The sequence below is a fragment of the Nomascus leucogenys genome, chromosome 11 (genome assembly GCF_006542625.1).
Source record: "Nomascus leucogenys isolate Asia chromosome 11, Asia_NLE_v1, whole genome shotgun sequence".
Lineage (NCBI taxonomy): Eukaryota > Metazoa > Chordata > Mammalia > Primates > Hylobatidae > Nomascus > Nomascus leucogenys.
In genome coordinates this window covers 58,857,270-58,875,244 of record NC_044391.1, presented here as the reverse complement: position 1 = coordinate 58,875,244, position 17,975 = coordinate 58,857,270, and the positions used below count along the sequence as shown (strand labels likewise).

Sequence of the window (17,975 nt, the reverse complement as noted above, 5' to 3'; positions counted from 1 at the left end):
GATCAAACTACTCTGAGCTACGGGAGGAAATTCAAAACAATAGCAAAGAAGTTAAAAACTTTGAAAAAAAATTAGGAGAATGGGTAACTAGAATAACCAATGGAGGGAAGGGCTTAAAGGATTTGATGGAGCTGAAAGCCAAGTTTCGAGAACTACATGAAGATTGCAGAAGCCTCAGTAGCTGATGTGATCAACTGGAAGAAAGGGTATCACGGATGGAAGATGAAATGAATGAAATGAAGCGAGAAGGGAAGTTTAGAGAAAAAAGAATAAAAAGAAATGAACAAAGCCTCCAAGAAATTTGGGACTATGTGAAACGACCAAACCTACATCTGATTGGTGTACATGAAAATAACGGGGAGAATGGAACCAAGTTGGAAAACACTCTGCAAAATATTATCCAGGAGAACATCCCCAATCTAGCAAGGCAGGCCAACATTCAGATTCAGGAAATACAGACAACGCCACAAAGATACTCCTCGAGAAGAGCAACTCCAAGACACATAATTGTCAGATTCACCAAAGTTGAAATGAAGGAAAAAATGTTAAGGGCAGGCAGAGAGAAAGGTCCGGTTACCCACAAAGGGAAGCCCATCAGACTAACAGCTGATCTCTCAGCAGAAACTCTACAAACCAGAAGAGAGTGGGGGCCGATATTCAACATTCTTAAAGAAAAGAATTTTCAACCCAGAATTTCCTATCCAGCCAAACTAAGCTTCATAGGTGAAGGAGAAATAAAATACTTTACAGACAAGCAAACGCTGAGTGATTTTGTCACCACCAGGCCTGCCCTAAAAGAGCTCCTGAAGGAAGCACTAAACATGGAAAGGAACAACCGGTACCAGCCACTGCAAAAACATGCCAAATTGTAAAGACCATCGAGGCTAGGAGGAAACTGCATCAACTAATGAGCAAAATAACCAACTAACATCATAATGACAGGATCAGATTCACACATAACAATATTAACATTAAATGTAAATGGGCTAAATGCTGCAATTAAAAGACACAGACTGGCAAACTGGATAAGGAGTCAGGACCCATCAGTGTGCTGTATTCAGGAAACCCATCTCATGTGCAGAGACACATATAGACTCAAAATAAAGGGATGGAGGAAGATCTATCAAGCAAATGGAAAACAAAAAAAGGCAGGGGTTGCGATCTTAGTCTCTGATAAAATAGACTTTAAACCAACAAAGATCAAAAGAGACAAAGAAGGCCATTACATAATGGTAAAGGGATCAATTCAACAAGAAGAGCTAACTATCCTAAATATATATGCACCCAACACAGGAGCACCCAGATTCATAAAGCAAGTCCTGAGTGACCTACAAAGGGACTTAAACTCCCACACAATAATAATGGGAGATTTTAACACCCCACTGTCAACATTAGACAGATCATCGAGACAGAAAGTTAACAAGGATATCCAGGAATTGAGCTCAGCTCTACACAAAGTGGACATAATAGACATCTACAGAACTCTCCACCCCAAATCAACAGAATATACATATTTTTCAGCACCACACCACACCTATTCCAAAATTGACCACATAGTTCGAAGTAAAGCACTCCTCAGCAAATGTAAAAGAACAGAAATTATAACAAACTGTCTCTCAGACCACAGTGCAATCAAACTAGAACTCAGGATTAAAAAACTCACTCAAAACTGCTCAACTACATGGAAACTGAACAACCTGCTCCTGAATGACTATTGGGTACATAATGAAATGAAGGCAGAAATAAAGATGTTCTTTGAAACCAATGAGAACAAAGACACAACATACCAGAATCTCTGGGACACATTCAAAGCAGTGTGTAGAGGGAAATTTATAGCACTAAATGCTCACAAGAGAAAGCAGGAAAGATCCAAAATTGACACCCTAACATCACAATTAAAAGAACTAGAAAAGCAAGAGCAAACACATTCAAAAGCTAACAGAAGGCTAGAAATAACTAAAATCAGAGCAGAACTGAAGGAAATAGAGACACAAAAAACCCTTCAAAAAATTAATGAATCCAGGAGCTGGTTTTTTGAGAAGATCAACAAAATTGATAGACCGCTAGCAAGACTAATAAAGAAGAAAAGAGAGAAGAATCAAATAGATGCAATAAAAAATGAAAAAGCGGATATCACCACCGATTCCACAGAAATACAATCTACCATCAGAGAATACTACAAACACCTCTATGCAAATAAACTAGAAAATCTAGAAGAAATGGATAAATTCCTCAACAAATACACCCTCCCAAGACTAAATCAGGAAGAAGTCGAATCTCTGAATAGACCAATAACAGGTTCTGAAATTGTGGCAATAATCAATAGCTTACCAACCAAAAAGAGTCCAGGACCTGATGGATTCACAGCTGAATTCTACCAGAGGTACAAGGAGGAACTGGTACCATTCCTTCTGAAACTATTCCAATCGATAGAAAAAGAGGGAATCCTCCCTAACACATTTTATGAAGCCAGCATTGTCCTGATACCAAAGCCAGGCAGAGACACAACCAAAAAAGAGAATTTTAGACCAATAACCTTGATGAACATTGATGCAAAAATCCTCAATATAATACTGGCAAACTGAATCCAGCAGCACATCAAAAAGCTTATACACCATGATCAAGTGGGCTTCATCCCTGGGCTTCAAGGCTGGTTCAACATACGCAAATCAATAAATGTAATCCAGCATATAAACAGAACCAAAGACAAAAACCACATGATTATCTCAATAGATGCAGAAAAGGCCTTTGATAAAATTCAACAATCCTTCATGCTAAAAACTCTCAATAAGTTAGGTATTGATGGGACATATCTCAAAATAATAAGAGCTATATATGACAAACCCACAGCCAATATCATACTGAATGGGCAAAAACTGGAAGCATTCCCTCTGAAAACTGGCACAAGACAGGGATGCCCTCTCTCACTGCTCCTATTCAACATAGTGCTGGAAGTTCTGGCCAGAGCAATCAGACAGGAGAAGGAAATAAAGGGTATTCAATTAGGAAAAGAGGAAGTCCAACTGTCCCTGTTTGCAGATGACATGATTGTATATCTAGAAAATCCCATTGTCTCAGCCCAAAATCTCCTTAAGCTGATTAGCAACTTCAGCAAAGTCTCAGGATACAAAATCAATGTACAAAAATCACAAGCATTCTTGTACACCAATCACAGACAAACAGAGAGCCAAATCATGAGTGAACTCCCATTCACAATTGCTTCAAAGAGAATAAAATACCTAGGAATCCAACTTACAAGGGATGTGAAGGACCTCTTCAAGGAGAACTACAAACCACTGCTCAATGAAATAAAAGAGGATACAAACAAATGGAAGAACATTCCATGCTCATGGGTTGGAAGAATCAATATCGTGAAAATGGCCATACTGCCCAAAGTAATTTACAGATTCAATGCCATCCCCATCAAGCTACCAATGACTTTCTTCACAGAATTGGAAAAAACTACTTTAAAGTTCATATGGAACCAAAAAAGAGCCCGCATCACCAAGTCAATCCTAAGCCAAAAGAACAAAGCTGGAGGCATCACGCTACCTGACTTCAAACTATACTACAAGGCTACAGTAACCAAAACAGCATGGTACTGGTACCACAACAGAGATATAGATCAATGGAACAGAACAGAGCTCTCAGAAATGATGCCGCATATCTACAACTATCTGGTCTTTGACAAACCTGACAAAAGCAAGAAATGGGGAATGGATTCCCTATTTAATAAATGGTGCTGGGAAAACTGGCTAGCCATATGTAGAAAGCTGAAACTGGATCCCTTCCTTACACCTTATACAAAAATTAATTCAAAATGGATTAAAGACTTAAATGTTAGACCTAAAACCATTAAAATCCTACAAGAAAACCTAGGCAATACCATTCAGGACATAGGCGTGGGCAAGGACTTCATGTCTAAAACACCAAAAGCAATGGCAACAAAAGCCAAAATTGACAAATGGGATCTAATTAAACTAAAGAGCTTCTGCACAGCAAAAGAAACTACCATCAGAGTGAACAGGCAACCTACAGAATGGGAGAAAATTTTTGCAACCTACTCATCTGACAAAGGGCTAATATCCAGAACCTACAATGAACTCAAACAAATTTACAAGAAAAAAACAAACAACCCCATCAAAAAGTGGGCAAAGGACATGAACAGACACTTCTCAAAAGAAGACATTTATGCAGCCAAAATGCTCATCATCACTGGCCATCAGAGAAATGCAAATCAAAACCACAGTGAGATATCATCTCACACCAGTTAGAATGGCCATCATTAAAAAAACAGGAAACAACAGGTGCTGGAGAGGATGTGGAGAAATAGGAACACTTTTACACTGTTGGTGGGACTGTAAACTAGTTCAACCATTGTGGAAGTCAGTGTGGCGATTCCTCAGGGATCTAGAACTAGAAATACCATTTGACCCAGCCATCCCATTAACTGGGTATATACCCAAAGGAGTATAAATCATGCTGCTATAAAGACACATGCACACGTATGTTTATTGCGGCACTATTCACAATAGCAAAGAGTTGGAACCAACCCAAATGTCCAACAACAATAGACTGGATTGTTCAGCTTTTTAATTGTTACAATGGAGTAACAACTTGCAAGCTCCTTACATGCTGGACCAAAAACTAGAAGTCATTTAACTTTTAAAAGGAACTGCCACCCTGTTTTCTTTTTTTTTTTATTAATTTTTGTTTGCACACAAAACAGTAAACATTTTCTAAATATACATAAAAAGACGCATATCAAACATATTAGGAAGGTTGCACATGGGAAGACGGGGAATAGAAATGGGGGGTGGGAATTAAAGAAAATAAATGAGAGACGGAATTTGTATGGATCAATGATAATAACTCAATCCTCTATTTGACAAAGAGAAGCAGAAGGAAGAGGAAGAAAAAGAAAGTGGGATAAAGGATAAGAAAGGGAGCAAAATAGAAAAAATGAGAGTATGACTCCAGGGTCGACCTCTTTTGTTGTTGCTGGGTTGGTCGGTTGGTTTGTCTGTTGTACTTTTCAAATATTTCGCCATGTTGGCCAGGCTGGTCTAGAACTCATAGCCTCAAGTGAGTAACCCGCCTCGGCCTCCCAGAGTGCTGGGACTGCAGGCGTGAGCCACCACGTCCAGCCCCCACATTGCGTCTGGCCTCCGTGGTAGACCTCCCAGACAGGGGGGCCAGGAAGAGGCGCTCCTCAATTCCCAGACGGGGCGGCCGGGCAGAGGCGCTCCTCACTTCCCAGACGGGGCAGCTGTGCAGAGGCGCTCCTCACTTCCCAGATGCGGTGGCCGGGCAGAGGCGCTCCTCACTTCCCAGATAGGGTGGCTGGGCAGAGGCGCTCCTCACTTCCCAGATGGGGCGGCCGGGCAGAGACGCTCCACACTTCTTCCCAGACGGGGCGGCCGGGCAGAGATGCTTCTCACTTCCTAGACAGGGTGGCGGCCGGGCAGAGACGCTCCTCACTTCCTAGATGGGGTGGCGGCTGGGCAGAGGCACTCCTCACTTCCCAGACGGGGTGGCCGGGCAGAGAAGCTCCTCACTTCTTCCCAAACAGAGTGGCCAGGCAGAGACGCTCCTCATTTCCCAGACGGGGCAGCCGGGCAAAGACGCTCTTCACTTCTTCCCAGACGGGGTGGCCGGGCAGAGATGTTCCTCACTTCCTAGATGGGGTGGCAGCCGGGCAGAGGTGCTCCTCACTTCCTAGATGGGGTGGCGGCCGGGCAGAGGCGCTCCTCACTTCCCAGAGGGGCGGCCGGGCAGAGGCACTCCTCATTTCCCAGACAATGGGCGGCTGGGCAGAGGTGCTCCTCACTTCTTCCCAGACGGGGCGGCCAGGCAGAAGCCCTCCTCACTTCCTGGACGGGGTGGCCGGGCAGAAACACTCCTCACTTCTTCCCAGACAAGGTGGCCGGGCAGAGGAGCTCCTCACTTCTTCACAGACAGGGTGGCCGGTCAGAGGCACTCCTCACTTCCCAGACGGGGCGGCCGGGCTGAGGCACTACTCACTTCTTCCCAGACGGGGCGGCCAGTCAGAGGTGCTCCTCATTTCCCAGATGGGGTGGCTGGGCAGAGCTGCTCCTCACTTCCCAGACGAGGCGGCCGGGCAGAGGCACTCACTTCCCTGATGGGGCGGCCAGGCAGAGACGTTCCTCACTTATTCTCAGACGGGGTGGCCCAGCAGAGATGCTCCTCACTTCATAGACGGGGTGTCGGCCGGGCAGAGGTGCTCCTCACTTCCTAGACAGGGTGGTGGCCGGGCAGAGGTGCTCCTCACTTCCCAGACGGGGCATTCGGGCAGAGGCGCTCCTCACTTCCCAGACGGGGTGTCCAGGCAGAGGCACTCCTCACTTCCCAGACGGGGCGGTGGGGCAGAGGCTCTCCTCACTTCCCAGATGGGGCGGCTGGGCAGTGGCACTCCTCACTTCTTCCCAGATGGGGTGGCTGGGCAGAGGCGCTCCTCACTTCCCAGACGATGGGCGGCCGGGCAGAGGCGCCCCTCACTTCCCAGACGATGGGCGGCCGGGCAGAGGCGCTGCTCACTTCTTCCCAGATGATGGGCGGCCGGGCAGAGGCACTCCTCACTTCCCAGATGGGGCGGCTGGGCAGAGACGCTCCTCAATTCCCAGACGGGGTGGCCGTGCAGAGGTGCTCCTCACTTCCTAGACGATGGGTAGCCGGGCAGAGGCACTCCTCACTTCTTCCCAGTCGGGGCGGCCGGGCAGAGGCGCTCCTCACTTGCCAGACGATGGGCGGCCTGGCAGAGGCACTCCTCACTTCCCAGACGGGGCGGCCAGGCAGAGGCGCTCCTTACTTCCCAGACGGGGCGGCCGGGCAGAGGTGCTCTCACTTCCCAGACGGGGTGGCCGGGCAGAGGCGCTCCTCACTTCCCAGATGGGGTGGCCCGGCAGAGACGCTCCTCACTTCCTAGACGGGGCAGCCGGGCAGAGGCACTCCTCACTTCCCAGACGATGGGCGGCTGGGCAGAGGTGCTCCTCACTTCCCAGATGGGGCAGCCGGGCAGAGGCACTCCTCACTTCCCAGACGATGGGCGGCCCGGCAGAGGCACTCCTCACTTCCCAGACGGGGCGGCCAGGCAGAGGCGCTCCTTACTTCCCAGACAGGGCGGCCGGGCAGAGGTGCTCTCACTTCCCAGACGGGGTGGCCGGGCAGAGGCGCTCCTCACTTCCCAGACGGGGCGGCCGGGCAGAGACGCTCCTCACTTCTTCCCAGACAGGGTGGCCGGGCAGAGACTCTCCTCACTTCCTAGACGGGGTGGTGGCTGGGCAGAGGTGCTCCTCACTTCCCAGACGGGGCGGCCGGCAGAGACACTCCTCACTTCTTCCCAAATGGGGCGGCCGGGCAGAGGCGCTCCTCACTTCCCAGACGGGGTGGCTGGGCAGAGGCGCTCCTCACTTCCCAGACGATGGGCAGTTGGGCAGGGACGCCCCTCACTTCTTCCCAGATAAGGTGGCTGGGCAGAAGCGCTCCTCACTTCTTCCCAGATGGGGTGGCTGGGCAGAGGCTCTCCTCACTTCCCAGACTGGGCGGCGGGGCAGAGGCGCTCCTCACATCCCAGACGTTGGGCGGCCAGGCAGAGGTGCTCTCACTTCCCAGACGGGGTGGCTGGGCAGAGGCGCTCCTCACTTCCCAGACGGGGCGGCTGGGCAGAGGCGCTCCTCACTTCTTCCCAGACGATGGGCAGCCGGGCAGAGGCGCTCCTCACTTCCCAGAAGATGGGCGGCTGGGCAGAGGTGCTCCTCACTTCCCAGATGGGGCGGCCAGGCAGAGGCGCTCCTCACTTCCCAGACAGGGCGGCCGGGCAGAGGCGCTCTCACTTCCCAGACAGGGTGGCCGGGCAGAGGTGCTCCTCACTTCCCAGACGGGGAGGCCAGGCAGAGACACTCCTCACTTCTTCCCAGATGGGGTGGCCGCACAGAGACGCTCCTCACTTCCTAGACGTGGTGGCGGCCGGGCAGATACACTCCTCACTTCCTAGATGGGGTGTTGGCTGGGCAGAGGCGCTCCTCGCTTCCCAGATGGGGAGGCTGGGCAGAGAAGCTCCTCACTTCTTCCCAGACGGGGTGGCCGGGCAGAGGCATTCCTCACTTCCTAGACGGGGTGTCGGCCGGGCAGAGGCGCTCCTCAATTCCCAGATGGGGTGGCCGGGCAGAGGCGCTCCTCACTTCCCAGATGATGGGCGGCCAGGCAGAGGCGCTCCTCACTTCCCTGACGGGGTGGCCGGGCAGAGGCACTCCTCATTTCCCAGAAGATGGGCAGCTGGGCAGAGATGCTCCTCACTTCTTCCCAGACAAGGTGGCTGGCCAGAGGCGCTCCTCACTTCTTCCCAGACGGGGTGGCTGGGCAGAGGCACTCCTCACTTCCCAGATGGGGCGGCAGGGCAGAGGCACTCCTCACATCCCAGATGATGGGCGGCCAGGCAGAGGCCCTCCTCACTTCCCAGACGGGGCGGCCGGGCAGAGGCGCTCCTCACTTCCAAGACTGGGCAGGCAGGCAGAGGTGCTCCTCACTTCCCATATGGGGCGGGCAGGCAGAGGCGCTCCTCACTTCTTCCCAGATGGGGTGGCCGCGCAGAGGCGCTCCTCACTTCCCAGATGGGGCGGCCAGGCAGAGGCGCTCCTCACTTCCCAGCTGGGTTGGCCGGGCAGAGACGGTCCTCACTTCTTCCCAGTCGGGGTGGCCGGGCAGAGGCACTCCTCACTTCCTTGATGGGGCGGCCAGTCAGCGGTGCTCCTCACCTCCCAGACGATGGGCGTCTGGGCAGAGGCGCTCCTCACTTCTTCCCAGATGGGGTGGCCGAGCAGAGGCGCTCCTCACTTCCCGGATGGGGTGGCGGCTGGGCAGAGGCGCTCCTCACTTCCCAGACGGAGTGGCCGGGCAGAGGCGCTCCTCACATTCCAGACGATGGGCAGCCAGGCAGAGAGGCTCCCCACCTCCCAGATGTGGCAGGCAGAGGCTGCAGTCCTAGCACCCTGGGAGGCCAAGGCAGGTGGCTGGGAGGCGTAGGCTGCAGCGAGCCAAGACCACGCCACAGCACTCCAGCCTGGGCAACACCGAGCACTGAGTGAGTGAGACTCCGTCTGCAGTCCCAGCACTTCGGGAGGCCGAGGCGGGCAACCACTCGAGGTCAGGAGCTGGAGACCAGCCTGGCCAACATGGCGACACCCCGCCTCCAGGCAAAGGACAAAAAAATCAGGCAGGGTTGGTGGCAGGCTACCGCAATCCCAGACAACCCACAGGCCGAGGCAGGGGAATCACGGGAGTGGGAGGCAGGGAGTGTGCAGCAAGCCGAGTACACTCCAGCCTGGGCAACAGGGGGAAGAAAAGAGAAAAAAGGAAGGGAGGAAGGAAGGAAGGAGTTTTCTTAATTGGTTGTAGCATATTACATTCCCACCAGCAACGTGTGAAGATTCCTGTTTCTCCACATCCTTGCCAAAACTTATTTTCCTTTTTAGTTTTTTATTTTACCCATCCTAATGGGTGAGAAGTGGTATCTCCTTTTTGTTTTCATTTGCATTTCCTTGATGACTAATTACTGACAATGCTTATTTTTATTGGAGAAATGTCTATTTACATCCTTTCCCCACTTTTTTGTTGTTGTTGAGACTGAGTCTTGCTCTGTTGCCCAGGCTGGAGTGCAATGGTGCGATCTCGGCTCACTGCAACCTCTGCCTCCTGGGTTCAAGTGATGGTCCTTCCTCAGCCTCCTGAGTAGCTGGGATTACAGGCATCTGCCACCATGCCCAGCTAATTTTTGTATTTTTAGTAGAGATGGGGTTTCACCATATTGGCCAGGCTGGTCTCAAACTGCTGACCTTGTGATCCACCCACCTCAGCCTCCTAAAGTGCTGGGATTACAGGTGTGAGCCACTGTGCCCGGCCACTAAATCAGTTTTGTTTGATCTTTTCAAACAACTAGCTTTGGTTTCATTGATTTTTCTCTATTGTTTTACTGTTCTCTATTCCATTAATTTGCCTGTAATATTTATTATTTCCTTACTCCTAATTGCTTAGGTTTCGTTTTATTCTCCTATTGTCTTGAGGTAGACAGGTTAGGTTGTTGATTTGCACTCTTTAGGACAGGTATTTATAGCTATTAATTTCCTTTATATAAGTTTTGGTATATAATGTCTTTATTTTCCATCCATCTTAAAGGACTTCCCTTTTGATTTCTCTTTGATCCGTTAGTTATGGAGGAGTGTGTTAATATCCACATATTAGTGAATTTGCAAAATTTTCTGTATTCGTTTCCAATTTCATTTCTCCTTCCATTGTGGTCAGAGAACATACTTATTTCTGGTTTTTTTTTTTTTTTTTTTTTGGAAACTGACTCTCACTCTGTCAGTGGTGTGATCAGAGCTCACTGCAACTTCTATCTGCTGGATTCAAGCAATTCTCGTGCCTCACCCTCCCAATTAGCTGGGACTACATGTGTGTGCCACCATACCCAGCAAATTTTTGCATTTTTAGTAGAGACCGGGTCTGTGTTGCCCAGGCTGGTCTCGAACACCTGAGCTCCAGCGATCCATCTGCCCTGGTCTCCCAAAATGCTGGGATTACAGGTGTGAGTCACTGAGCCCAGCCAATATTTTGTATTTCTATTGTTTAAAATGTATTGAGGTTTCTTCTATGGCCTAGCAAAGGGTCTCTTTTACAGAACGTTCTTCCTGCACTTGAAAAGAATGTATGTTTTGCTATTGTTGGGTTAAATGTTCTGCAGATGTCTGTTATGTCTAAATGACTTACAGTGTTCAATTATTTTATTTCCTTGTATTTCACCTAGATGTTCTATCATTAAAAAGTGGGGTAATTGATGATTCTGTGTTCAACTAAAAAAGAAAAAAAGGGCATTTATGTTCCAACTTTTATTTTTAATTATCCATTTCTTTTATTTTTATTTACTTTTTTGAGTCTTGCTCTGTCACCCAGGCTGGAGAGTGCAATCTTGGCTCACTGCAACCTCTGCCTCCCGGGTCAAGCAGTTCTCCTGCCTCAGCCTCCTGAGTAGCTGGGATTACAGGCATGTGCCACCATGCCCGGCTAATTTTTGTATATTTAGTGGAGACAGTTTCACTATGTTGGCCAGGCTGGTTTTGAACTCCTGACCTCCAGTGATCTGCCCACCTCGGCCTCCCAAACTGCTGGGATTATAGGCATGAGCCACTGCACCCAGTCCCATCCTTTACTTTCTTTTTTCTTTTTTTCAATTTTCTTTTTATTTATTTATTTTTATTTTTTTTTGCACACAAAACAATAAACATTTTCTAAAAATACATACAAACAAAAAGATGCATATCAAACATATTAGGAAGGTTGCACATGGGAAGACGGGGAATAGAAATGGGGGGTGGGAATTAAAGAAAATAAACGAGAGAGGGACTTTGTATGGATCAATGTTAATAACTCAATCCTCTGTTTGACAAAGAAGAAGGAGAAGGAAGAGGAAGAAAAAGCAAGTGGGATAAAGGATCAGAAAGGGAGGAAAATAGAAAAAAATAGAGTATGACTCCAGCGTAGACCTGTTTTGTTGTTGCGGGGTTGGTTGGTCTGTCTGTCTATTATATTTTTCGTGTTTTGCCATGTTGGCCAGGCTGGTCTCAAACTCCTAGTCTCAAGTGATCAACCCGCCTCGGCCTCCTGGAATGCTGGGACTACAGGCGTGAGCCACCACGTCCAGCCCCCACATTGCTTCTGGCCTCCGTGGTAGACCTCCCAGAGGGGGTGGCCGGGCAGAGGCGCTCCTCACTTCCCAGACGGGGCGGCCGGGCAGAGGCGCTCCTCACTTCCCAGATGGGGTGGCGGGGCAGAGGCGCTCCTCACATCCCAGACGATGGGCGGCCAGGCAGAGGCGCTCCTCACTTCCCAGATGGGGTGGCCGGGCAGAGGTGCCACTTCCCAGAAAGGGCGGTGGGGCAGAGGCGCTCCTCACTTCCCAGACGATGGGCAGTTGGGCAGAGACTCTCATCACTTCTTCCCAGACAAGGTGGACAGGCAGAGGCGCTCTTCACTTCTTCCCACACGGGGTGGCCGGGAAGAGGCGCTCCTCACTTCTTCCCAGATGGGGCAGCCGGGCAGAGGCACTCCTCACTTCCCAGATGGGGTGGTCGGGCAGAGGCGCTCCTCACTTCCCAGATGGGGTGGCCGGGCAGAGATGTTCCTCACTTCTTCCCAGACAAGGTGGCCGGGCAGAGGCGCTCCTCACTTCTTCCCAGACGGGGTGGCCGGGCAGAGGCACTCCTCACTTCCCAGACGGGGTGGCCGGGCAGAGGCGATCCTCACTTCCCAGACGGTGTGGCCGGGCAGAGGCATTCCTCACTTCTTCCCAGACGGGGTGGCCGGGCAGAGGCGCTCCTCACTTCCCAGACAGGGTGGCCAGGCAGAGACGCTCCTCACTTCCCAGACGGGGCGGCCGGGCAGAGGCACTCCTCACTTCCCTGACGGGGTGGCCAGGCAGAGGCGCTCCTCATTTCCCAGAAGATGGGCAGTTGGGCAGAGACGCTCCTCACTTCTTCCCAGACAAGGTGGCTGGCCAGAGGCGCTCCTCACTTCTTCCCAGACGGGGTGGCTGGGCAGAGGCGCTCCTCACTTCCCAGATGGGGCGGCGGGGCAGAGGCACTCCTCACATCCCAGATGATGGGCGGCCAGGCAGAGGCCCTCCTCACTTCCCAGACGGGGCGGCCGGGCAGAGGCGCTCCTCACCTCCAAGACTGGGCAGCTGGGCAGAGGTGCTCCTCACTTCCCATACGGGGCGGGCAGGCAGAGGCGCTCCTCACTTCTTCCCAGATGGGGTGGCCGCGCAGAGGCGCTCCTCACTTCCCAGATGGGGCGGCCGGGCAGAGGCGCTCCTCACTTCCCAGATGGGGCGGCCGGGCAGAGGCGCTCCTCACTTCCCAGATGATGGGCGGCCGGGCAGAGACACTCCTCACTTCCCAGATAATGGGCGGCTGGGCAGAGGCACTCCTCACTTCCCAGCCGGGTTGGCCGGGCAGAGACGGTCCTCACTTCTTCCCAGTCGGGGTGGCCGGGCAGAGGCGCTCCTCACTTCCTTGACGGGGCGGCCAGTCAGAGGTGCTCCTCACATCCCAGACGATGGGCGGCTGGGCAGAGGTGCTCCTCACTTCTTCCCAGATGGGGTGGCTGAGCAGAGGCGCTCCTCACTTCCCGGATGGGGTGGCGGCTGGGCAGAGGCGCTCCTCACTTCCCAGACGGGGCGGCTGGGCAGAGGCGCTCCTCACTTCCCAGACGGGGTGGCTGGGCAGAGGCGCTCCTCACATCCCAGACAGGGCAGCCGGGCAGAGGCGCTCCTCACTTCCCAGACAATGGGCAGCCAGGCAGAGATGCTCTTCACTTCCTAGACGGTGTGGCGGCCGGGCAGAGGCGCTCCTCACCTCCCAGACGGGGCGGCCGGGCAGAGGCGCTCCTCACATCCCAAACGATGGGCGGCCAGGTAGAGATGCTCCCCACATCCCAGACGGGGTGGCGGCTGGGCAGAGGCTGCAATCCCAGCACCCTGGGAGGCCAAAGTGTGCAGCTGGGAGGCGGAGGCTGCAGCGAGCCAAGACCACACCACCGCACTCCAGCCCGGGCAACACCCAGCATCGAGTGAGTGAGACTCCGTCTGCTGTCCCAGCACCTCAGGAGGCCGAGGCGGGCAGACCACTCGAGGTCAGGAGCTGGAGACCAGCCTGGCCAACATGGCGAATCCGCGCCTCCAGCCAAAGGACAAAAAGCAGGCAGGGGTGGTGGCGCATACCTGCAATCCCAGGCAGCCCGGAGGCTGAGGCAGCAGAATCACGGGAGCTGGAGGCAGGGAGTCTGCAGCGAGCTGACTGTACTGCAGCCTGGGCAACAGAGGAAAGAAGGAAGGAAGGAAGGGGGGGGAGAGGGAGAGAGAGAGGGAAGGAAGGAAGGAAGTCCATCCTTTACTTTCAATCTGTATCTTTGGATCAAAAGTGTGTGTCTTATACAGCGTATATAGTTTGATTTTGTTTGTTATCCATATTCTGAGAACCTCTGCCATTTCATTGGGTTCTGTAACCCATTCCCAGTTAGTGTCACTATTGACGTGGACATACTTATGTTTGTCATCTTTTTGTTTTCTGTGGGTTTTATGTCTTTCTTGTTGCTATACTCCTTTACTTTTTTTTTTTTTTGAGATGGAGTTTCGCTCTGTCACCCAGGCTGGAGAGCAGTGGTGCCATCTCGGCTCACCACAACCTCCATCTGCTGGGTTCAAGTGATTCTCCTGCCTCACCCTCCTGAGTAGCTGGGATTACAGTCATGTGCCACCACGCCCAGCTAATTTTGTATTTTTAGCAGAGACAGGGGTTTCTCCATGTTGGTCAGGCTGGTCTCAAACTCCCGACCTCAGGAGATCCACCCGCCTCGGCCTCCCAAAGTGCTGGGATTACAGGCATGAGCCACCGTGCCCGGCCACTAATTTCATTTTCATTAAGTATTTTCTAATGAAACCTTTCAATTGTTTAACTTTTTACTATTTGTTGGTTTCTTTAGGGGTTACTGTATTATAAATGTGAGGCTTATCAGATGAGCTTCAGGTTTATATTAATGACTTGATTCCAGTGAGATACAGAAATGCTGCATCTGTGTAGCTCTATTCCTTCCTGCCCCCACCCCAACTTTTATGGCATTATTAATACATACTACATCCATGAATATTATACGCTAAAACAGTGCATTTTAATTAGTACTTTACCATCTATAGTCATGTCCCTTGCTTAAATATGCCTTTGCTCCCTCCCACCCACCTCCTCTGTACTGTTACTAGCAAATAGGTAAGTATTCTTATGTATTATACATCCAACAGTACTTTACAAACATATTTATACAGTTGCCTTTAAAATAATTTAAGAAAATAAAGGGGGAAAAAACTGATACAATGTTGCCCAGGGCTCCAGGCAGACAAAAACAGGAATTCTTAAGTCACATTGTTAGAAACTCTCTGGCTGGCCTCAGGCCTGTCTATACAAAGATCCCCTTACCAGGCAGTGGATTCCAAGGACTTACGGTTTTCTCCAGTAGCCGATCGAAGGCTTGTCCGAAAGACCTAATGAAATGTGCATCATTTGGACAACTGAGGCCTGCTGCGTTATGCAGCATTTCAAATGGAAAAGTTACTTCATCTTCAAGGCATCTCTCTCTAGACCCTGCTGGTAGAGGAAAATAAGAGCAGTCACAGTAAAAAGGTAGAGGTAAGTTCAGACTGTTAGTGGTGCTATGAAGTTTATTAGGAAGTGATTAAGTATAAGATCTAACATTCACATCATAGAGGAGGTGTTGGGACGCCACAGAGTCTTGTTTGAATTTATGAATTGAGTCCAGTTCCCCAGTACTTTCAGTGTCACCAATCCTCTTGCACACCTATGTGGTTTGTCTTAGGACTCAGTGGTCTTTGAAGATGTGGCTGTGGACTTCACCCTGGAGGAGTGGGCTTTGCTGGATTCTGCTCAGAGGAACCTCTACAGAGATGTGATGCTGGAGACCTTCCGGAACCTGGCCTCAGTAAGTAAGGATGACATCATTCCTTTACTTGGTTTTTAATGAACTCATTTCTTTCTCATCAGTTCTGTTGCAAGATTTGAAATGTGGGAAAGGACTAAGACAGACATGTTCACAGCCACCGTGGACCTAGAATCTAATCATTATTCCCTGACAGTGAAACATGTGTGAAACAGATGTTATTTCTCTCTCAGTTTAAAAGACCTGAAGTTCCTTTAGTGTCATTAGTATGGGTATAGATTTCATTGGTCATTTAGGATCACAGAGTGGTTCCTTGATCTCTGTGTTCCTTGTATCTGTGGTTCACAGATACCTGTGACTTACTGTATTTGTGAAATACCTAACATTTTGACCCCTTATGTCTGTTATTGATGAAGTCGTCAAAATGCTAAACTCCTCAGTGTCTTCCTTTGCTTAATAAGTGTCTTATTCCTTATGAGATTTGTTTACTTTTTTGTTTCAGATGATGAGACTCAATTTAAAGCCAATGGGTCAGTTTCTCAGCAGGATATGCACGGGCAAGAAAAATCTAAGGAACAGACAATACCAAACTTCACAGGAAATAATTCCTGTGCCTACACTTTAGAAAAAAATTGTGAAGGCTATGGCACTAAAGACCACCACAAAAATCTGAGGTGAGTTACACTCACAAGAGAAAAATCCTTGTATGCAATTAAATATATATATATAAGTATTGCTCCAAATATAAGCATTGCTCCAAATTTGTTTATTTCTCAGAATTTTAACAACAAAAAAAATTTGTATTTGACTTAGACATTGAGAATTTGAAACATAATTGTTAGAAATAATTACAGGGGGCCAGGAGCGGTGGCTCATGCCTATAATCCCAGCACTTTGGGAGGCTGAGGCAGGCAGATCACGAGGTCAGGAAAGCAAGACCATCCTGGCTAACATGGTGAAACCTCGTCTCTACTAAAAATACCAAAAAAATTAGCCGAGCGTGGTGGCAGGCACCTGTGGTCCCAGCTACTTGTGAGGTGGAGGCAGGAGAATGGTGTGAACCTGGGAGGCAGAGCTTGCAGTGAGCTGAGATTGCGCCACTGCACTCCAGCCTGGGCGACAGAGTGAGACTCTGTCTCAAAGAAATAAATAAAAAGAAATTACAAGAAAACCCCATATATAATAAATACTGCATTAATAAATATGTCTCTTCAAACAATTCAGAATAGAAAAACTTCATGTATACTGAAATGTAGTTAGAAATGTATTTCTAATACTTGTTAATACATATCAACAAATCATTACTAAACATACCATAAATAAAAATGTTTCTCATTTTTAACAGAAATCATATGGTGGACAGATTCTGTAAAAATAATGAAGGTAATCAATATGAAGAAGCCATCCATCAAATGCCAAATCTTACCCTGTACAAGGAAATTTCTGATGGAGAAAAACCATATGAATGCACCAAGTGTGGAACAGTCTTCACACATCTTTCTTCTCTGAAAAGGCACGTCAAGTCTCACTGTGGACGAACAGCGCCTCCGTGTGAGGAATGTAAGCAGGCCTGCATTTGTCCCTCACACCTACACAGTCATGGAAGAACCAACACTGAGGAGAAGCCGTATAAGTGTCAAGCATGCAGGCAAACTTTCCAACATCCCCATTCCCTCTCTCACCACGTCAAGACTCACACAGCAGAGAAAACCTATAAATGGGAGCAGTGTCGGATGGCATTTAATGGGTTCGCAAGCTTCACAAGACATGTGAGAACTCACACAAAAGACAGGCCATATAAATGTCAGGAATGTGGGAGAGCCTTCATTTATCCCTCGACATTGCAAAGACACATGACAACACACACTGGAGAGAAGCCCTATAAATGTCAACACTGTGGGAAAGCCTTCACTTACCCCCAGGCTTTTCAAAGACATGAGAAGACGCACATGGGAGAGAAGCCCTATGAATGCAAGCAGTGTGGGAAAACATTCAGTTGGTCTGAAACCTTGCGAGTCCACATGAGGATCCACACTGGGGAGAAACTCTATAAATGTGAAAACTATGGGAAGGCTTTTACCTCTTCCAGATCATTCCAAGGTCATTTGAGGACGCACACTGGAGAGAAACCTTATGAGTGTAAACAATGTGGAAAAGCCTTCACTTGGTCCTCAACATTTAGAGAACATGTGAGAATTCACACGCAAGAGCAGCTCTACAAATGTGAACAATGTGGAAAAGCTTTCACTTGGTCCTCAACCTTACATAATCATGTGAGGATGCACACTGGAGAGAAACCTCACAAATGTAAACAATGTGGGATGCCCTTCAAGTGGCCCTCCTCCTTCCGGAACCATCTGAGGATGCACACAGGACAGAAATCCCACGAATGTCAGTCACACTCAAAAGCCTTCAGTTGCCAAGTCATTCTTTCTAAAACCAGTGAGAGCACACACTAA

General features: G+C 49.6%; 1 protein-coding gene across 1 annotated transcript; it reads left to right on the top strand.

The window, feature by feature from the left end:
• Positions 1 to 15,147: 15,147 nt before the first annotated feature.
• On the top strand, positions 15,148 to 17,975 carry LOC100584709 (zinc finger protein 57-like). Its single transcript, XM_012503949.2, has 4 exons — positions 15,148 to 15,186; positions 15,436 to 15,562; positions 16,019 to 16,190; positions 16,862 to 17,975. Exons 1-4 carry the CDS (start codon positions 15,148 to 15,150, stop codon positions 17,973 to 17,975), a joined length of 1,452 nt encoding a protein of 483 aa, XP_012359403.2.